The 20,315-nt window shown below is 40.6% G+C and overlaps 1 protein-coding gene across 1 annotated transcript; it reads right to left on the bottom strand.

The window, feature by feature from the left end:
- Nucleotides 1–2,253: 2,253 nt before the first annotated feature.
- On the bottom strand, nucleotides 2,254–18,404 carry LOC103147153 (interleukin-1 receptor accessory protein-like 1; the record flags this gene model as incomplete). Its single annotated transcript, XM_007565359.2, has 5 exons — nucleotides 2,254–3,248; nucleotides 5,736–5,780; nucleotides 8,947–9,117; nucleotides 13,643–13,789; nucleotides 18,236–18,404. Coding segments are annotated over 5 exons (1,257 nt in total), but the record flags the coding sequence as incomplete, so codon positions are not given.
- Nucleotides 18,405–20,315: the final 1,911 nt, after the last annotated feature.

The following is a 20,315-nucleotide window of genomic DNA, read 5'->3' as shown; positions in this document are numbered from 1 at the left end:
ACACAAACAAAACAAAACAAAAAAAACAACCCAGGCCTTTTCTCAAATTTTACACAACAGAAAGATTAGAAAGCAAAACATTAGAGGAGGGGAAATGACAGTTTTTCATTTATGTTCTTACAAATTCATCACTTTGCATATTTCATGGCACAAAATGAATCGTCTGAGACGCTGAAGCTAGTTCCTATGAGAACTGAAATGGCATGTGGCACAGGCAGATTCAGGAAACGGGGTCGTTGTCACGGGAGACGTGATCTTGACTGGATGGAGCGGTACCGATCAGGATGGGAAGTAAACAGATTTTTGTGGATGAGGTCTGTTCCATTTACCTTTGCTTTGGTCTAAAGTTGTTTTGCTATTAGCTATGAACCAGGATTTCATTAGCGTCATTCATTATATTTCATTTTGAAGGATTTCATTCTAAAATGCTACTAGTTTTAAATACAATTTAGCTTATATTAGTTGTTTATTAAATTAAACTCTATCTCAAGTTAATTTGTAAATATTTAGCCATTTACACTTTTCATGAGGTTGGTGTTGAAAGTTGTTTTACGGTGCCTTGCAAAAGAGTCTTTTCCACATTTTGTCATATTACAACCACAAATTCCTTTTCATGTAACTTGAAACTCATAGTGTTGCATAATTGTGAAGAGGGTGGAAATGTTTGTTTTTTAACTTTTCTTTTTCCAAATAAAATTTGAAAAGTGTGGCATGCATTTGCATTCCTTTTCTATTTGTATTTCGAGTTCAGCACCTCAGGTTTTGTAGTCTTTTACCTGGAACAATATCAGTTGTGTGGCGTTGTTGAAAAGAGGCCATAAGGTGTCCGATTTAAAGTTTGCCACAAACTTCTAGAAGAAGGCTCTCTTTTTGACCAACATGCAAAACTTTACATGGTGGAAAACCCTGACCATACCCTGACATGGTGGTGGCAGAATCATGCTGTGGGGACTGAATCCAGAATTTTTTTTTCCCTTCCACGTCACAATTTTGAACTACTTTGTGTTGCTCTTTCACATAAAATTGCATAAAAAAAAAAAATACAAAGATAAAAATTTGTGGTTGCCAAAATGTGACGTTTCAATGGGAGTGAACTCTTTTCAAGGCACTGTAGATGTTTTGTACATTAGGGAACACTGAGTGCCGCCTTCTGGAGGGAAACGTGAGAACCCTGGGAGTAGAACTCACCTGGGGAGGGGATGGGAAACAAACAGGGCTTTCATTTAGCAGGAAATGGATAACTGAGACAATGATTTTAGCCCTGGACAGCCTTGTTTGGTCCTGTTGTGGAAACTGGGTTGAGTGACGATGGCTTTCTCCTTCACCCGCGCTGACATCATCGGTAGATTCATCCCTACTAAACTGGCGGCGAGCTGCTGCAATGACAATGAAATCAACAAATGTGATAGAAAAAAGTCTGCTGAGCTGTGAGTGAATTCAAAATGTCAAAACCCCCGACTTCGCATGTTTGTATCATCTAACAATAAAAGACATTAATGAGTGATTTTTGTGAGCTAAGCAGTTCCACATAACAAAACGGTTTGTTTTTTTTAAATCCGTTTTCCCAGTCGCTTCTATCAGAAACGTCATACATAGAACTTCTCTAAGCAAATATCCCTCAGTTACAAAAATATACTTTTCTTTTTTTTTCATAAAATAATACACATAGTTACTTTTCAGTGATATAATCTTCTGTTAAGGTAAATAGCAAGGTTGCTCTTTAAAAGGAAATGTCGCTGTGACGAGATAGTGATGTGAAGCCTAGCACCATAAGTCTTCTTTTCCCAAAAGCATTCATTATCAGAGTTGAAAAGCCAGTGCTGTCCCGTTGTCTGGACTCCAAATTTTGCATATTCTGGTTAAGCCCAAACCTATAACATCTCAGCCTTCTCCCGACGGCTGTGACTCTAAACTGTCCCTCCCAAGAAATAAAAACCCCCATCAAAAGCATTAGAAACTACACCAGCCAACAAATTAGGATAAAGGTAACAACAGTTCTACCAACACATCTTACAGGCCATTGCTTCACTTTAGTACAAACTGAAAACAAACAAGGAAAATAAAGATTCCCAACTGATAAGGAAACATAAAGAAACAAGTCCCAAACACTGTTGCTACAAAGAATTAGAAAAACGTATGTACAGGACCCTGTTTTCCTCGACTCTCGCGGTAAATTAGGACAGGTGTTGGCTTGTGTTACTTGAGTGTTTTTACAGGCATACAAAAAAATGTTCTCCTTGCTTCTTTTTTTCCCCTCTTTTGTGGTTCAACTTTAATAAAAGCTCTTATTAGACTAAAACAATACAAGAATTTTTCAGCTCCGGTTTTGTCCACTGTGTCTGATGTTCCGTCCCTCCCGCCCCTCCCCAACATGTTGTCTCCTGGTGCAAATGTAACAGCAGCAAGTATCTTAGTGCCATTCAGCTCCGTCCGGCTCTGGTGGATTTGGGGTCCGACTGCCAGTGGCTAGTCCCCCCTGTGACGGATGTCGTCCGGACCCGGACCCTCCCGGCACCGACTCTGTCACCAGATTACGCTGGATATACTGGTCTCTCTGGGAAGCAGCGGCAGCATGGCGTTGTTGCCGTGGCCCTCCTCCACGCTCTGCTGGCGCGGCGACTTGGACTGCGGCCGCTGTCCGTTGATGAGCGTCATGGGGATGTTGCAGTAGGTGTGCTGGTTCCCCAGAGTCGAGAGAGCTGGCAGGGTGCCCCCCGGGGGTATGTCGTACTCGTAGCTGCGGTAGTAGTGTTTCTGCCTCATGGTGGTGTGGTAGGTGTTGTGGAACGAGGAGCGCAGCTCCGGATGGGCGGTGGCCATGGCCGTGGAAGTGGCCGCCGCCATGGAGATGGCCGAGACGGTCTGCAGCTCCCCGAAGGGACCCTGCTCGCTGACGTCCAGCGCCGGCTCGTGCGTGAGCATGGGCTCCGTGCGCCTGAAGGGCATCTCGTACTGCAGCTGCTTCCAGAACTTTGAGTTGAGCTTGTTGCTTTTGGGGCCCCGCCACTTGATGACGGTGAGGGTTTTGATGGTGTGTTTGAGGGCCTCCACTTCCTGGTAGTTCATGATGCCCCGCAGCTCGGCGCACTCGATCAGGATGACTTTGATCTCGCCGGTCACCAGCATGTTGCGTAGCCGTGTCTCCAGTTCAAAGATGCTCCACCCCCTCCGCACCACGTAGCTGGGTGTCATGACGATGATGAGTCGCTTGCTCTGGTCCACGCAGCGCGCTACGTCCTCGATGTAGGCTGGATCGACCGAGACAGAGAAACACATTCGTCACTTTGGCGGAAAACTCAAAAGCATTTGATCATTTCTGCTTCCTTATGTTTGTTAATCAACTAAACAGACTTAAAGCTAAACTTTGATGCAAATGTGAAAAACAATATTACACAGGGTACAAGAACTCTCTTTGGCCTCACCTCAAGTTTTTATAAGGCTACTCCATTATAGTTATCAAAACTTTATCAAGCATACAACTCTGATTTAACCATCCCACCATTTAGAAATGAATGAGTGTTAAATAATAGCCACACACAACACAGTTGTTAGTACCTCCTGCAAAGAGGAGTTGAAATAAATCAATCATTTACTGTAATAGTATAGTCACACTGAAAAGATTAAATACAACATTTCATTTCATGGATTTTTTTCAAGAAAATAACCAAAGTTAATGAGTAATTGTTAAAGTGACTTTGTGGGCAATTCTTGATATATGTAATTATCCAAAGTAGTTATCCACAATTATACACAATTTAAAGGTTTAGTTTTTCAAAAACGTTCACTGAGATTACGCTACTGCATTTTATGGTTCTTATTTTTTCCCCCAGAGGTGGCAAAAAACAAACAAACAAACAAACAAAAAAAAAAACCAGTCTGCATCTGTACTCTGCATTCAAAACCGAGACATTGAAGATTTCGGCCACACGTAGGCAGAAAACGGCGTGGGTTTACATTAGCTACTGCGGAGCCACTTCAGCTAATGGATGCGTCATCGGGCAGCAAACTGAGTGTTTTTGGTTTTCACATGTTGCCCCGAGTGTCAGGAGAAAGCGAAAGCATGAGAGAACGTCTGTGCGCGCAGCTAATGCTTGCTTTTAGGCTTTCTTGGCCGCCACAAGAGCTTGGGTCGGCAGCAGGTGGATGGGATAAAACCAGACTCCGTTTTTCCTGGTAATATCTCAGCGTGTCTGCTGGTCGCTACGCCAACCAACGCCACATTCCCTCCCTGGCCCGCTCTGCATACGTCGGAGAGTGAGCCGCTTCTCTTCTGTCATGCTGCGCCTGAGGCTGTCCAATGAGAGAAGCTCGATTAGAGTAAACTTGGGTTTGAAGTTGCCCTTTACTTCAACATGACAAGCCAGTCTCTGTGCTGTTTGGTAATTGGTCATCATGCTGTAATTCAACAGGACCCTGAGGCCAAATCTCCACTTCAAGGTCTGAGCCAGTTCACTTTGGGGTTTTCTCTGTAGTATATCAGGAGGGGGAAAAAAACAAACTAAAAAGGATTAATGGATACTCTACATTAGCTAATGAAGAGTGGCTTGATTTGATTTTTTTTAACTGACTGTAAATCTGCTGTTTCTAGATGCCGCCTGCCAGCCATTCATAACTTTAAAAATTAAATTTCCACCCTCTAAAGCCAAGGGAATACAATGTTTCTCTCTTCAGATCTGACAGATCATATTCTAGTGAAATAGCTCATAAAAATCACTGTTGTCTTTGAGTTTTTAATAAGCAGTTCCAATTAATTTACAACAGGAGAGTAATTCCTCTAACTTTTGTTAGCAAAACACATAAAGAAAAAAAGAGAAATTGTTAAAGCATTTAACGCATTGGGGTGTGATGATGCATCAAGTTTTATGATTACAATTATGATTACCCTCATTTTTAATCACAACGTCCCCATATTGTTTCTGCACTTCATCATCTTAGCTCTGAAAATAAACATCCGCTGTGGACATTGAGGGAAGGGAAAGATGGATGGACACGTGAAAGGAAAGGTGGAAGATAAGGATGCCACAACTGATAAAAGAAGGAAGATAGTGCAGGTCAAAACGATTAGGGGAAATGAAGAAAAAAAAAATGCAAAGAAGAGAGTAAGGACACAAAAACAGCGACTAGAGGAAGGAAAAGAAGAAGAAATCAAAGAGTGTCAAGGAAACAAAGGGAGGAAGAAAGGACACAATGGAGGAAATAAAAAGGAAGAAAAGGAAATTAAAGATGGAGGAACAAAACAAAGACAAGATGGATAAAAAGAAGTTAGCAAGGAATGAATCAGAAAAACAATCATTGAAAATACAATGCTATAGAACTTCATTTACGATTAAACAACATAATAAATTTGATCATATTGATGATTAAGCATCCATATAATTCACCAGAGTGATATAGAACTGCGAGCTACATAAAGCATTGTTTACAGGTGAATAAAGTTAAGGCTTTGATGGTTTATGAACAAAAGAAAGGACAAATTTATGTTTTACAATCTAAAAGTGTTCCAACAACAGGTCTAAAATATTGTGTTTCCTCAAAGTGGTATGGGTTTAATTGAGTTTGGGTTATGATTTGTGATGCACACATCAAACTGCTTGTCACATAAAAAACAGCAACATTTTCTGGCCAAACCACAGTTTTCTGTCTGTTAAATGAATAAAAATGAAAAGCTGTCACAGCATGTGCCAAAGGTTTGGTTGTCAACATATGTGGGAAAAAAATCTGGGTTGAAAAAGTACCTCTAAGTAGTCTTGTGTCATCCTGGAAATGATCATTGGTGAAACCTAAACAATAGATATTTACATTTAAAGGGTGATCAGAAGATTCGTGAGCAGGTGAAAACAGTGACGGAGATGTGGGGACTCTCCCCTGGCATAAACTGGATTTATCCACTGGTGCATAGACGGCGGCGATTGTTTGATAATCGCACTGCGCAGTTTATTCCAGTTTAATATGGGACATGAAGCATAAAAACGCAGAGGAATGCAGGTGGTAGGAGTTCAGCCAGGACTTCCGCTTCAGGAAAGTGCTGGAAGTACAGTGGCTCTCAAAAGTGAACACACCCCTGCGAAATTAATCTTTTTTGTTTTTCTAATGCAAAGAAATTGCGACCATAATTAATAACTCCAAAGCATCTTCCACATATACTCTAGAAAAGGGAAGAGCAGCTGGAAAATCAAACATTTTCATATAGTCAATTTTCTTTTTAACTATTACTGATGTCAGGTGTGAACTCAGAAAGAATGAATGGGAAAAAAAGTGGAGGCTATGGATGTTTCTTTTAATGTTTCCTCTAATAAATGTGTTTTCGCCTGAATTGTACAGGACAAATGTGACGTTACATGTGGAAAAACTTCTGGTTTCAAGATTGGCAATTTACCAGGGGTGTGGAGACTTTTTAGATCCACCGCACATGGGATCCAAATGTTGAATTGTCCTCAGAGTTGACATGCCACTAAAACAAAACTCAGAAGGGTTGCTGACACACGGCGAACCCCCAAAAGGCACAAACTCTGTTTATGCATAACTCTGCCTTATACTGTGTTATATGAACTGTTCGGATGCTAATACGCTCCCACTGGGAGTCGAATGTTTATGCGTAGCAACAATAAAGCAGAAAGCAGCAGCACCACCGGGCTGAAATGGTGGCAAGCTGTGGTTGAGATTCCTCTCCGTCCTTGCATTTTTATGCCATTTTTCCCATATTACAGCAGTCCCAAACCTTCCCCCCTCCCACCAGTTTGCGAGCACAGCATCACAGAAACAGATTCAGTTTATAACCCTGGCACAAAGCCACTGACGGAACGCGTAATTAGTAATGGCGGCATGTGCGGGGAAGACAGGCAGATGCAAGTATTGAAATGGAGGCTAACAGCATAATGATATTATCAAACTCATCTGTGTATTGAGTTAATCAAAGATAAGCACGGGGCATGGAGAGATGCTCCATTAGGAATATGCTGTGGTAAAACATGCACTAATATCCATGCATAAAGAGATTCTGTAATGTGCAGCTGACACCATTACACAGCAGCATGCAGAGGCAGAGTCTTTGCAGAGCTGGATCTGGAATATGGACTCTAATCAGCAGGACTGTACCTTCTGCTGATTGTGTTTGAAAGGCAATGAAGGTTACTTTGGGTGCAACACGTTGGAAATGCTGCATGCCGCATGCTTTTTATATATTCCATTGCTTTTTAATTGGTCTTCTACTTCAGGTGAAGCATTTGGTGATTATTTTTTATTCTTCGGATTGCAGATATTTATAGTGTGCGCACAAAAGTTGATTTATGATGCATAATTGGGCTTAGAGGTTTTCATACACAAGCAGCATTTCTGTTCTTTTTAACCATTCGGAGTGAAATAAGTGCACAACAAAACCTCAATGAATTTAGAAAACATTTGAGTTTATTGCTTCCTTATTTGCTTTTATTAATTTCATCTTGTTGGAGCTTAATGAGGTTTGTTTTACGCGTGCATTTTGAACCCAGTGCAATATTCTTTGGTTTTAAGCAACTAAAAAGCCAACAAATGTTTAACTATTTGGCATTCGTTGACTCCAAATACGCCTCTCTCTGTAAAAACAAACTAGTAAATGAAATTGGACTGCAAAAGTGGGGATGGTGCTAAGGTTTGTGGATGACCCATGACCTCAGGCATATTGAAAATATGCTTGCAAGCAGAATCAGTGGCAGGAAACCAACACATTTAAATGAGCTCCATCAATTCTGCCAAGAAGAAGTCCAGCCAGAACAGCTTGTTGATGGCAACAAGTGTTTTGTCTGAAACTTGCAAATAGACAGTTATCTAAAATTACAAGAGATGTATGTATGTATTTAAGCCTGAATGTAAAATTTTACTCTGTGTGGATAATAAATGATTCATAAATTCAAACATGTGCAATAAAGTGTTGTTTTTGTAAACCACTGCAGTTGCATTTTGTATTTTTGTTGAAATTAATTAATAAAACTCATTAAATTAAAGATTTTCATGCTAACATACTAACACAAAATGTATATTGGGCAGTTGGGGTCTCTTTCTTAAAATGTAATTTCAAATCTTGTGTGTGTGAAAGAGGGAAAAATATATATATCCAAGACTCATAAGACTCTAAGGAAGATTTAAATATTGTTCAATATACAGAAAATATGCATGTGAAAGATTAAACAAAATAAAACAATAATAAAACCATTAAATTAAGCTAAAAAAAGATAACATATCAAAATAACGTGAAATCAAACAAAAGTAAAATGAAAAATACTTTTTCAAACTTCAAGTTTATGTTTCTACATCAGAATTCTTAAATATTGAAAAAAAAAAGATGAAAATGTTCATGGTTTAAGCTCCTACTTTTTATCAACATCTAATATAAAAACTTGTTAAAAAAGATAAAAACATCTAATTTAGAAATTAAAAATAGTCTGCCTAACTTTATTTTTATCCATGAGGATCCAATGTTCAATGGAAACGTACTAAGTTTACATAATTTTAAAAGATAATCTTTTAGATGTATTTTCTTATCCTTAAACCTGGATTATTGTAATTCCAGTCTTAGACCTGGGATTACAAGGTGTAATTTGGGAAGCATGCATTTAAAAGTTATATTTTGTCTTTTTTGCAAACTGAAAAGTAACTTCTCAGGTAGCTGTCTCTTTTGTTTCTGTAAAAATGGTCAAATTCAGACCTCATCAGGTTTTAACACTCCTAGAAACAAAAAAACTGATCCACCTCAGTCGGGCTCGTGGTTAGGAAAAAAAAATAAAAAATTCGGGATGATCAGAAATGAAAAACCGATGGTGCTCCTTCATGTCTTTGTTATGCAACGGCACAAACGCATAACAAGAAGCCAACAAAACACGGCATCGCCACCGCACCGACAACAGCTACACGAGCAACACCAAGCCACAAGACATAGGACACAACTTGACATCGCCATGAGAGAGAGCTTACTTCCTGTGGGGATCAAGTCCCTGTCTGGAATGAAGAGTTTATACCCATAATGCTTCTCCAGGACGTCAGGGAGGATCTCCAGGGCAAAGCGCTCCTCCTCTCTGGTCTCCTGGCTCCACTGGTCCGGGTCCACTTTGGTGTAGGACAGGTAAGCGTCATAGTCTTTGTTTTCTGCAAGCAGATGGACGTGAAACCATCAGTGGCAGCTTAAATCAGTGAGTTATACAAACCATCATTGCTTTTATACAACTCAAACTGCGCCATAAATACACTCTGTTCCACCTCAGACGCTCATAATCTGTTTTCATACGGGTGCAGACAGCTCTATCATTCACGGGGAGTTTTTCATCGAGACAGGGCGCCTCCATCCCGCTGACCTCTGGGCACCTCTGCCCATCCGAGCTCTTTTCATTACAGCTCAGACCCAACTGACAAATTATGTTACCTTGATGGCTATTGTGCCCTCTGCAGGCAAAAACAAATTAGAGCTAAACGCCCGGCTCCGCCTGCTCAGCCCCGCCGTCGCGTGGCGCTGCTCCATCACCCACGTGAAAGCGGAGATTGATGATGGATCTGAAAGTAGTGAGCTGGGAGATGGAAAGTGAGCCGGGGAAGGAGGAGTTTATGTGTCTTCTTAAGCTTAAAGCACAACAGTAAAAAAATAAATCAGGAGAACGGAAGACGGGGAGATATCCCAGGGCTTCTATTGGAACGGAGATAATGGCTTCTGACTCCACGGCAAAACAACCAAATCACTTGGAGCGTGTCTGCCGCAACCCTAAACCTGCTCACTGGTTTCGACGTGGTTTGTAAATAAGCAAGAAACGCTTTGGAAATGTGTACATTTAATGTTTATTTTGTAAAAGAAATGTTTGATTTGTGAGATTCTGCAAGCGCACACACTTGAACAGTTCTGTGCTACAGATAATACTTATAATCTAGGCCAAAAAGTTTGATTTTGGTCTCATTTATTTAACATGTTAAAGACATTAAATATTGCAACAACAGTCATGAAGATTTTATTCGGTTTGGCTTTTGAAATGGAGTGATTCACATACCAGAAAAGAAAAAAAAAGTGTTATAACACCATTTTAAAAAGATAAAAGAGAAAAAACCCATTGAATTCATCGACCTCTGTGTTTGAATACAGACAGAAAGTGGCTTTTGGATTATAATCGTCATGATTTTTTATTTTTTTTTTCAAAAGTGTGCCCTCACTGATATTTACACCTGTCACACCCAAACCAAGCCGTAGGAAATCCTTCCAGAGGTAAAATCTTAGAAGATAAGAGCAGATTTCGGAGCTCAAAGATCCCGTCTTCATTTCGACTCTTGTTCTGCCGCTTTATTGCACAAGCCACATACACGTCTCGTTCGGATGGAGCGTGTTCAGAGCAGCATTTCCATTTCGCCTCCGTTAATATCCTTTCCATTTTACACTTGAGCCTCTCTCAGGAGCTGTGAGATTGTCAACAAGATTCACTCACTTCCCAGAGGGTAATCTTGATATTTGGCAAGTGCACACCACTCTTACATGACGCCCCGTAATGAATCTATCTTGTTTTTATAACGTGCAATTCATTTTACAGCACCGGGGACATGTAAAAATAATTGAAATGTAACCTCACTTAGTATAACTAACTCCAAGGCATAAATCTCTGTCTCTGTTTTTTCTCTGCTAGCATTTAAACAAATGCTGTGTAGGCAGATCAAGGGCTATTTTAGTGGAGGTGATTCACTCATCGGTAGAGAAAAACAGAGAGGAGAGAAAGCCTGACCCCCTCCTCCTCCTTCTCTAATTCCCCTCCAGCATCTTGAGAAGTCACTATGAGAGAAAGGTGTGGGATCTACCTACAAAACCAAAAGCCCACGTATCTCTGACGCGCCGCACGTGCGCTTCAGGTGCGTGCACGTGCGCAGACGGCCCACAGTTAAACGGAGAACTCTTGAACTTCCTGTGAAACGTGTCAGGAGAGTCGAGGGCGTAAATTTCTGCTGCAACACTCCCTTGCAAGACTTCTGTTTCTTTTTTTTTTTTAAACTAAATCATTCAAAGTCTGATATCATAGCAAACCTATAAATCAAAGGGACTGGGATAAATATGGCTTTTAATCATTTTTCACTTCAAATGTCCCTACTTTTCTTGCAGACTTGAAGACTCCATGTCTACATGTCCTTTGAACATATCAAAGGAGTAGCAGCTCAGCCATTCATCACACAAGTATGAGTTCTAAATCAGCTTAACCACTTTCAAACATTAAATAGAAAAGTGTAGCATATTAGTTCTTGTTTAAAGCTCAGACAAATCAGGTTTTATTACAGAATTCCAACCAGCCTTAAAAAAATGGTATAAAACTCTATAACTCCACATCTAGGAGCCACAGTCAGCTGTTCCAAACTTTTCCTCGCGGACAATAAGCAGCGGCATACGCACATCTAATATGCATTAGAGTCGCCATGTGTGCAACAAAACTATTAGCGCTTTGCATCTCCAAACTGTACTTAACACCGAGGGAGCCTCATCAGTCCTCGCTGCCTTGACAACGATGACATTCGTATTTATGGCGCAGTGTTGATGAGCTCCCACCTCTTTGTCAAGCCCAGCTCGCCTGTTGTCATCATGAAGCCTATTATTGATTCTGGTGACACCCACACAATGTGACAAGTGAGCGCTCTTTAACTAAATTGCATCGCTGACAAATAGCTGACAGTCCATCCTATTGTTGCGCGCAGCTTACAATTTTACATCTGGCAGAGGAGGGCGTTCAATTAGTGCTTGGAGTGGCCACGATCAAATGCTGGCACTTTCTTGGCAGCTCGTGTGGGGCTCTGCAGGAGAAAACCACATCTCTGTGCACTGGCTCGAAGCCTTTATTGATGAGGAGTACCAGTCTGAGCAAATATATCTTATATGTATCCGTTTAGCAGATGCCACGGTGCGTTGCATAAGTGCTCTTGTCTTGAGGTTTTCCACATCGAGTTGTAGTACTCTATGAAGGCTTCTGAGGTTTGTTGGAGAACATCAGAGCAGGGCTGAAACTAACAATTATTTCAGTAATCGGTTAATCCCTAGACTATTCTAACGATTAATTGATTAATCGGATAAAAAAAAAAATGGATTACAGACTTTTCCTTTAACCGATTAAGCATTTTCATACAATGTTAGAGCAGCAACTAAGGATTATTTTAGTAACCGATTAATTGATTATTACTTTGATTATTATTAATCAATTGCTAAGTTAGTTGACGATTGCTTCAATAATCGATCGATCACGATTAATCCACTTAATCATTTCAACCCTACAAAAAGCATCACAATGACCCCTGTTTGAGTCAGAGTTAGAATTAGAAATGTATGTTCACATTCAATCTATATCATCATTTTCATTTCACTTCATGTATCTCAACCAGATTAAAATCTTGGCAAATACGTTTTAATTGTAATGTGATAAAATGTGAAAAAGTTCATCCCAGTGTAGATGGGATCTTGGTTCCTTATCTACGCTGAGAGACTAAACAGTCCCGTTTAATCATTTGCACTTATCTACAGGAAACTGCTACTCTGAGGTGGCAGGCAGAGTGGAGATCCATCAGACCACGGCGCAGGGATCTCTGGAGTGCCGTGCGACATTGGACCTGATCCCCTTCTTCTAAGGAATAAATTGATAATCTTTCTCTCTTTATCTCTCTCTCTCTCTCTCCTAGCACTCGCTCTTGTAGCCCAATTAAAGACGACAACTGTTTGGCTTCGGGTTCAACGGCCAAAATTCTTCTTTTTGGGGTTCCAACAAAGCCAGAGGTAACGGTGTTCAATAAACTGTCACAAATATTTCTCCCTCTTATCAAATGTAACTCTCCAGCTGCTTCTTCTCCCCCACTTTGCAAAAACCCTGCAGCCTCTCCGAGCTAATCTCATTCCTCCTGAATTCATTGCTGTGCTGGTCCTACAGAGACTCATTACAGGGGAATCAAATTAAAACTTGCTCCTTGTCTCAGTTTGATGCATTCTCAAGCTAAGACTCATCCACCAGGTCCAATCAAAGTTTATTTTTTTTCATTTTGCCACTGCTGATGAGGTCTGAGAGTTGATGTTTTTGTCTGGCACAGGGGTAGTGTTTTGATTTGCTTTATAGTGAGTGTTTAGCACAATATATTGCCCCCCAAACCTTCATTTTTTTTTTTTTAAGAATCCTTCATTTTGTGCGACCGTGTAAGCCGCTCAGTTTGTTTTTCTTAAGAAAATCTGCAGCTGTTAACATTATTCAAGTAACACGACGTGCGTACGCTGAAAACCGAGGCTTTATTCTGTATCAGTCGGTGGTTGGCGAGTTGCTTCCTGCTCTTCGGGGGACAGCACAGTGAATATTTAGCAGTTTTTATTTAACCGCTCCAGCGGGAGAAGGTGAAGAAGATTCCCTAAACCCGAGAACTAGATGAAATTATGCAAGGCTTTTCAGTTGGAGCCAATGAGTCATTCGAGCTCAAGCCGCATTTGCATAAAAATGGAGCCACCTGCGGCTTTATGACTTGATAAATAGCCCAGGTGCTTTCTAAATAAAAATAAATCTGCGCGTCGGAGCATCTCCGACACTGGTCACGACTGGGATTCGGTTCCTGTTTTTGGGAAGGGAAAGTGGTTTTATAGCAACGCGAGGGGCTTTTAGAAATCACACAGGTGATGGCGTGTGTATCTTACCTCCATCAATGTCCTCACTGCCAAAGTGGTTCCTATAGAAGAGCATGAGCTCGATCCTGTAGCACTTGTAGAGGGTCACCAGGCAGATCAGCAGCAGCAGGATGGCCCCCAGACCTCCAGCCAGCTCCACTGTGTACATCAGCTCAGCTGGTAGAGAAAAACACTTCTATGTTGGTATTTCCAAAAAACAAACAAAAAAACAAAACAATATTTGAGTATTTAAAGCAAAGTAACACAAAGAAAGAAGGAAAGAAAAGCTTATGCTTTTAAAATAATTTAATTGATCTTAAATGTCTTTATCAGTAACATTTTATTTCTTTCTGAAGATGCAAGTTTTACAGTTTTCTTTTCTTCAGTTTTTTTTTTTCTTCTCATTTTTGGCCATGTGATTAACTCTGAATGAAGCATAAAAGTAGGCAGAAAATGTGTTTGTGTTGTGTGTCAGTATTTGTCATCAGTGAGTGCAAGAAGAACTTAAGGAGAGAAAAGAAAATGAGGAAAGTGACAGGAAAGTGAACGCACTGCCCTTAGTTTATAGCTTCTCAGTGTAGCTTAAAAATGTTGAAAAGTCTCCAATTTTTAATAGGCAAACCTTGAGCTTTTGATTTAATTCCACATACAATTTCTTCTTAAAAAATAACAGATTCGCATCATGTTTTTGTGTTGATCTCGGTGGGGATTTAGCTCTGTTCTCCTGTAAGCTCAAAGCTCAAAGTGTCATCCTAAATCGTCCAATTATTTTCAGTCACTTACTGAACATTTTTTTACTGCTCAGAAACTCTGAAAACCATCAGAACCATAATCAAAGAACATAAGAGACGCTTAAGTTGTGCAAAAAATAATAGCGGTATTGCAACATTGACTCAGCTTTGGAGTCTCTGTAGGACAGGTTTAAAATCTAAACCTAAAAATCTGGCTGGATTGAAAATGTGCACTCAATTTCCCATTCCTGATCCTTGGATCAAGTTGCTCAAGTCTACCAGCCTCTTAAATAACAAAATAAAGCCACTGAAGAAATAACTGATACCTTTTATTTCTGACAATTAAAGCTTCCCCTTTACATGCTCTCCTCAAGTTTGCTTGAACGGCGTGAACACACTCTCTTTATTCTCTTTAAGCTGAAAATAAAGTTTTCTTCTTTGAGATCCAACAGCCTCTCCTCTCAGTCGTTTCCTCCACCTGATGGTTTCTCTCTGCTCCTTTAGACAAGCGCATTTGCATCCGACAGCTGCGGATCCAAACGTAATCGATGTAAAGGTAACACACGATGCCATCATGACGGATAAGAAAGGCGCCAGCGGCTAATGGGGAAGGACTCCGTGTTTGTGAAAGTGTTTTTTATGCATCGACCGGGGCCGCAACCCCCTTCACTCTGTGTTTGTGTCAGTTTTTCTTGTTTCCCCTCTCCATCTTTCCAACATTGCTCATTCTGGCTTGATTGGATTCGGATGCCACATAACTCAGAGCCGAATGAAAGCAGAAAGCTGCTCCTATGCCTGTCATTTAAAGCCTCCTGGCTCGACTCGGATAATAAAAAAAACTCGCGCCGGGGCAACCGGTGCGACAATGGCACGTGACAGATTGCGCTGCCAAGCTTATGAAGATTGGTTGCGCGTGTGTGTAAAGCTGTGAAAACGGCAAAGCGCTCAGGTGGTTGCTGAATCACCTGACGGATCGGAGCAGCTTGGCAGGACCTCATGAAGAAGTGAAACAGATCTTCAGAGATCTTCTCTTGGTTTTATAGTACATTACTTTAGATTATGTCGGTGATGCCTTTAACAACGATAGGAGACGGTGTGGTCAGTGTTTGTAGAGAGGCACCCAGATATGGTCTGGTTGCTAAATCGGACAATTTTCAACTCAAACGCTCCTGACCGTTCAGTCGGAAAATCAAAAATTCAAACCACATTTACTCCCACAAGAAATTACACATCAGGCTCAAAAGTTAATCAGCATTGTGGAGGCTTCCTCACTCTTAAGGTACGGTAAAGGCGTATGAGTCTGGGTGGTAAGACGTATCGAAAGGATTTGAAAAGATTTCAAATTCATTGCTGCTTTTTGCTTTTTTTTTTCTCATGTAGAAGTTTGAATACTCTTTAATTAAACAAAGAGGCCATGCTGGCAACACCGGCTTTGAACGCTCATGGTCTGAAATAGAGATCGAAATTCGCTAAAAGTGCTACTGGCAGGTCAAAACTGGAAATCGAAATCTGATTGCTGCATTTCTGACAGGTTTGATCATGACTCTCTTTCAGATCTTCTTACTTTTGTCTGATGACATTCCGGTTCAACTTTTCCTCCCAGCCACGCCTCACAGATTCCCTGGCTGACCGCGGCGCTGCATATACGTCTAACCACGGACGGAGAGGACTCTCCCATGCGTCGCGATCCATCACTGGTGCGCGTTTAACCTCTTTGTGGTGAGCGATGCTCGCCTCCCTGCAGTGGATTTCAAGCTGACAGCTCCCATGATGAGGGATGATGTTCCTGAAAGCTAACGAGCATGGCCTGCTCCGCCTCATCACGCCTGTCTGTTGATGACCTTCAGCCATCTGAACTCACCAATGGGCATTTGAGTGCGTAAGTTCAAAAAAAAAAAAAGACAGAGAAAAAGCAAACAAACTCGAGGCAGCGTGACTACAGGTTTCACCATCCTCCTCTGGGCTCAGCTGGATCTCCTCTCGGTCCTGGCAATCATCCTGATTTGCTTGATTTCTCAGAGCGAGGCGCTGCGGCTAACGAGCATTGCTAAAAACTCCACTCCTACCACATATTTAATTCAATGTCCTCTCCACCTCTCCCTCCGTCCGCCTGCCTTTTTGCGCAGCCTGATTCTCGGCTCCACTGTGTGGACCTCATATGGAGCCAGCTGCTTTTCAAGCTGCAAAGATTACAGTGGAGGAGGAAAATTCCTCCCTGCCTGGAATCCATATTGTAGCAACGCTGCAGAGGGACAGATTAAGACAAATTAGCTCCCAACGACTAAAAGACTGGATATGATTGAGCCGCATGGAAGAGGGCTATTCATTACTTCCTCTCCCTCTTTTTCTGCTTCTCTCTGACAAGGGGGAAGCATGAAATGATGAAGAACAGTCCAAAAAATTAGGAAAGCGCTGTACAATTAGTATTAACCCCTCCCTTATAAACCATGAACACAAATATATTTTATTGGGATTGAACAACACAAAGTAGTCAATAACGGTATATGTTAGGGCTGATCAGGCCAACACATCAAAGTGCTTAAATCTAAACCATGTAGCTGTGGCTAAATGTTTCGGATTGTTGTCTTGCTGGATTGCAAATTTTCTCCAAAGTCTCAAGTCCTTTGCAACCTCTAACTGCAAAGGACTTCTTCAAAGTTTACACATACTTTGACTCTATTCATTTTCAGACATCCCAGTACATCTGTTACTTGTCCTATTGACAGGTTGACCCTGGTAACCATGGTGATACAGACCACACCCACCTGCTAACAGCTAAAATACTTGGGACCTCCTAAAAAAGCCTATATCTGCCTATTTTAATAGTTCAAACACCAACTATACCCTAATTTTCTTTGGGGTATCAGAATAAAGGGGGTTGAATACAAATTGAAGCCCCTCAGTTGAAATATGTCCATCACACACTTAAGGCACCACTTTGTGCTAATGTGCCATGTGAAATCATACAATATTTACACTGAAGACAGAATTTGAAAAAAGTTCAATGGATCTGAAAACTAGCATAGCGCTATATGCTAATGTTGCTTGCATTATGAGGGGATCAGGACTTGAGAGTCAGGCTTTGTGCGCTGCTGCTGGCGATGTTTGCGTTTTCCGTGTGAGGGATCCAAAAGCATGTCAAATCAAACGAGCGAAATAATCACATTCACTTTGAGCTTCAAGAGCCGAAGACACTGTGATGCCTTTTTAAAAGTGATGTAAACACTGAGCAGTCTTAAAAAATGCACCGAAACCAAACGCACACACTCACAAAAAAAAGAAAAAAGAAAAAAAAAAACAACTCAGAAAATACAGAAACGAGATGATTCCTTGCAGTCTTTCCATCCTGCGAGGAAGAGGCTAATCTGCAGCAGTTTATTTTCAGATTCCAGCATGCAGCATAAGCCCCTTTAATATAGCAAATGGAGAGGAACTGGGCTGGCATCAAAGTTAGATCCAAGGCTTCCAGCTTTAAAGAGAGGAGGAATATCTTACTATGTTAATGTATTCTATACCGACAACTTAAAGGCTGCAGAGAAATTCCCCAACGTATTTTAAGTAAGGACACTAAAATAATCTGCATCCATGTTTTAAATTAGCATGAAATAATGTTAAAAATAAAAGAAGTAGCTATCAAAGTGATGTTTTATGTGTTAGTTGGGGTCAGACAGTATGTTAAGTATAATGTTACCATAAAGGCCTGGTTTTTGAAGCTGAGGTGAATAAATATGTTTTATTTTTGCACTGTCCGCTATAGTTTCCTGTTATTTTCTCAATAAGGCAGGAAACAAATCGTCAGTTCCCACAGCACTAACTATCAAGCCTGTCTTCTCATTTGTTTGATTTATGTTTAAAAAAAATAAAAAATGACGCTCCAGATGTTTCGGCTCACCCTTCTTGATGAGTTTGACGTTTGCTTGCCGCCGCCCGTTGCTGTTCTCCACGTAGCAGGAGTAGTTGCCGAAGTCGCTCTCCTCCAAGGAGTCGATGGTCAGAGAGATGGAAACTTCCTGCTCTCCGAGGTGCTCCCGGATTGTCCTGCAGGGGGCAGCACAGAGCTCCTAAATATTGTGTTTGAGCATAAATGATAATTTTTGTTTTTTGCATCGCCTTCGGTCAGTAAAACGAAACAAACACACAACAAAGATTCAAAAAAAGCATCAGTAATGCTTCAAACATATCCCCAAAAAGAGAATGGCTGCAAGGTTTAGATCAAAGCAGCTTCTGGCAGTCTGTGTTTAAGCAGTCTGATTGAAAAAGAATGAAAAGAAGAAAACAGAGTAATCAGGCAGCACACAGAGCAGAAGTTGTGCTTTAAATGTTGCAGGTTTGCTTGATGATGACAGATTCCAAACAATGTTGGATCAGACGTTCCGTAAAAACAGAAATAAGATAAAGAGGCAGCTATGATTTATTTAAGAAAAAAATAAATAAAAAATCAGATTCTTTCTGACAAACAGAGGTTTCCCTGAGAGGAGAGGAATCTGAGATGTAGCAGCAGTGTGTGGATCAGAATATCTATATATTCTGACCTCATAAATTTTCATACCAGGCATATTCGCATTTCAATAACAGGCAGAGCTCCTGAAATGTTTTGGATTTCCTTCTGCATTCAAGTCAAATACTTATCAGGTCTACCTGGTGGCAGAAACCAGCTAAGAATTATTATAAAATGCTGGACTCAACTTTCTGAAAACGATTAATCTCAATTGATTCATGAATTCACAACGGGGTATGACATTTTCACATAGGTTCAGGATGGTTTCAAAAGCTTTTTTCACTTATTGAAAATCATAATTTGAAACATTTAAGTGATGCTGTATCTTAATGCTGTAAATTATTCCATATGGACACTCATCTGTATTTGTTACAGTGTAGATGCGGGTTTGATAAAAAAAAAAAAATAAATAAATGTGGAAACATGTCTGTTTAAAAGGATTTCAAGGGCAGTGTAACCGGAGACAAAGGTTACTAATAATAACTAATAATAATAATAATAATAATAATAATAATAATAATAATAAACATCATTAAAACATTGTTGAGGTTTCCAGCAGGACGTCTTGTTAATTATTCAGAATTAGTTCCAAAAACAAACCAACACCATCTTATATTGTAAAAGCAATCATAATAAACTTTTGGGGGGGAAAAGGCATGAAACAAGAAAACATTAGCACAGAAAAAGCAGTATCTTACCTGCGGGGGTGCAAGAGCAGCTAATATGTATGAGCAGATAACCTTTTTAAGGCTGCAAATAAATTACAGCTATTTCAAACTTCTGTTTAATGATGCATGGGGCTAATAGTGCAAAAAGGTGTGAGTGCCACTTAGGCATTCATCTCCTGCCTACTGCAGGGCATTTGCATATGAAAACTCATCTCATTCTTGTTGATCAATGAACGGACTAAATAAAGCAGACTGTGAAGCGCTGGGTATATATGAGGACAAACTACAATGCGGCCGCCGCTGCCATGGCAATGTCTTACATTAGCTGCACAAAATGTGGCTAATAAGTGGAATCCCACAGAAAATATCACTCTGCAGTGAATTTCTTTTATTGAGCATATACAAAGAGGGACCATTACAAGCAATTATTTTATAGCTACATGTGCAAGCTGCTCATAAAACCTAATAATGAAGAACTGCTTTTTGTAGAGGAACAAAAATGGGAGCAACTAAAGTTGGGTTATAGAAGCATGAGTGTGAAACTAATTTAGCCTTTTTTTTTTTTCTTGGTTCCTGTGAACACATTGTTCCACATTGTGAGGCCAGTCAGGCAGTGACACAGGACTTCACCTCAAGGTTGGGACACAGAGTCCAACTGATGGCTTTTTAAAGACTACGGCGGCAGCCGTGTGTGACACAACATAGACTGAAGTGGAGCAATAGGAGCTGGGGAGAGTAAAACAGAATTTATCGTTCTTGTTGGTGAAAGTCTTTTCTAGAGAGAAAAATGTTCCACGAAAGGAGGA

This window comes from Poecilia formosa, unplaced genomic scaffold, assembly GCF_000485575.1.
Source record: "Poecilia formosa unplaced genomic scaffold, Poecilia_formosa-5.1.2 Scaffold174, whole genome shotgun sequence".
Lineage (NCBI taxonomy): Eukaryota > Metazoa > Chordata > Actinopteri > Cyprinodontiformes > Poeciliidae > Poecilia > Poecilia formosa.
The sequence above is the reverse complement of the archived record's forward strand: the minus strand, read 5'-3'. Positions and strand labels throughout refer to the sequence as shown.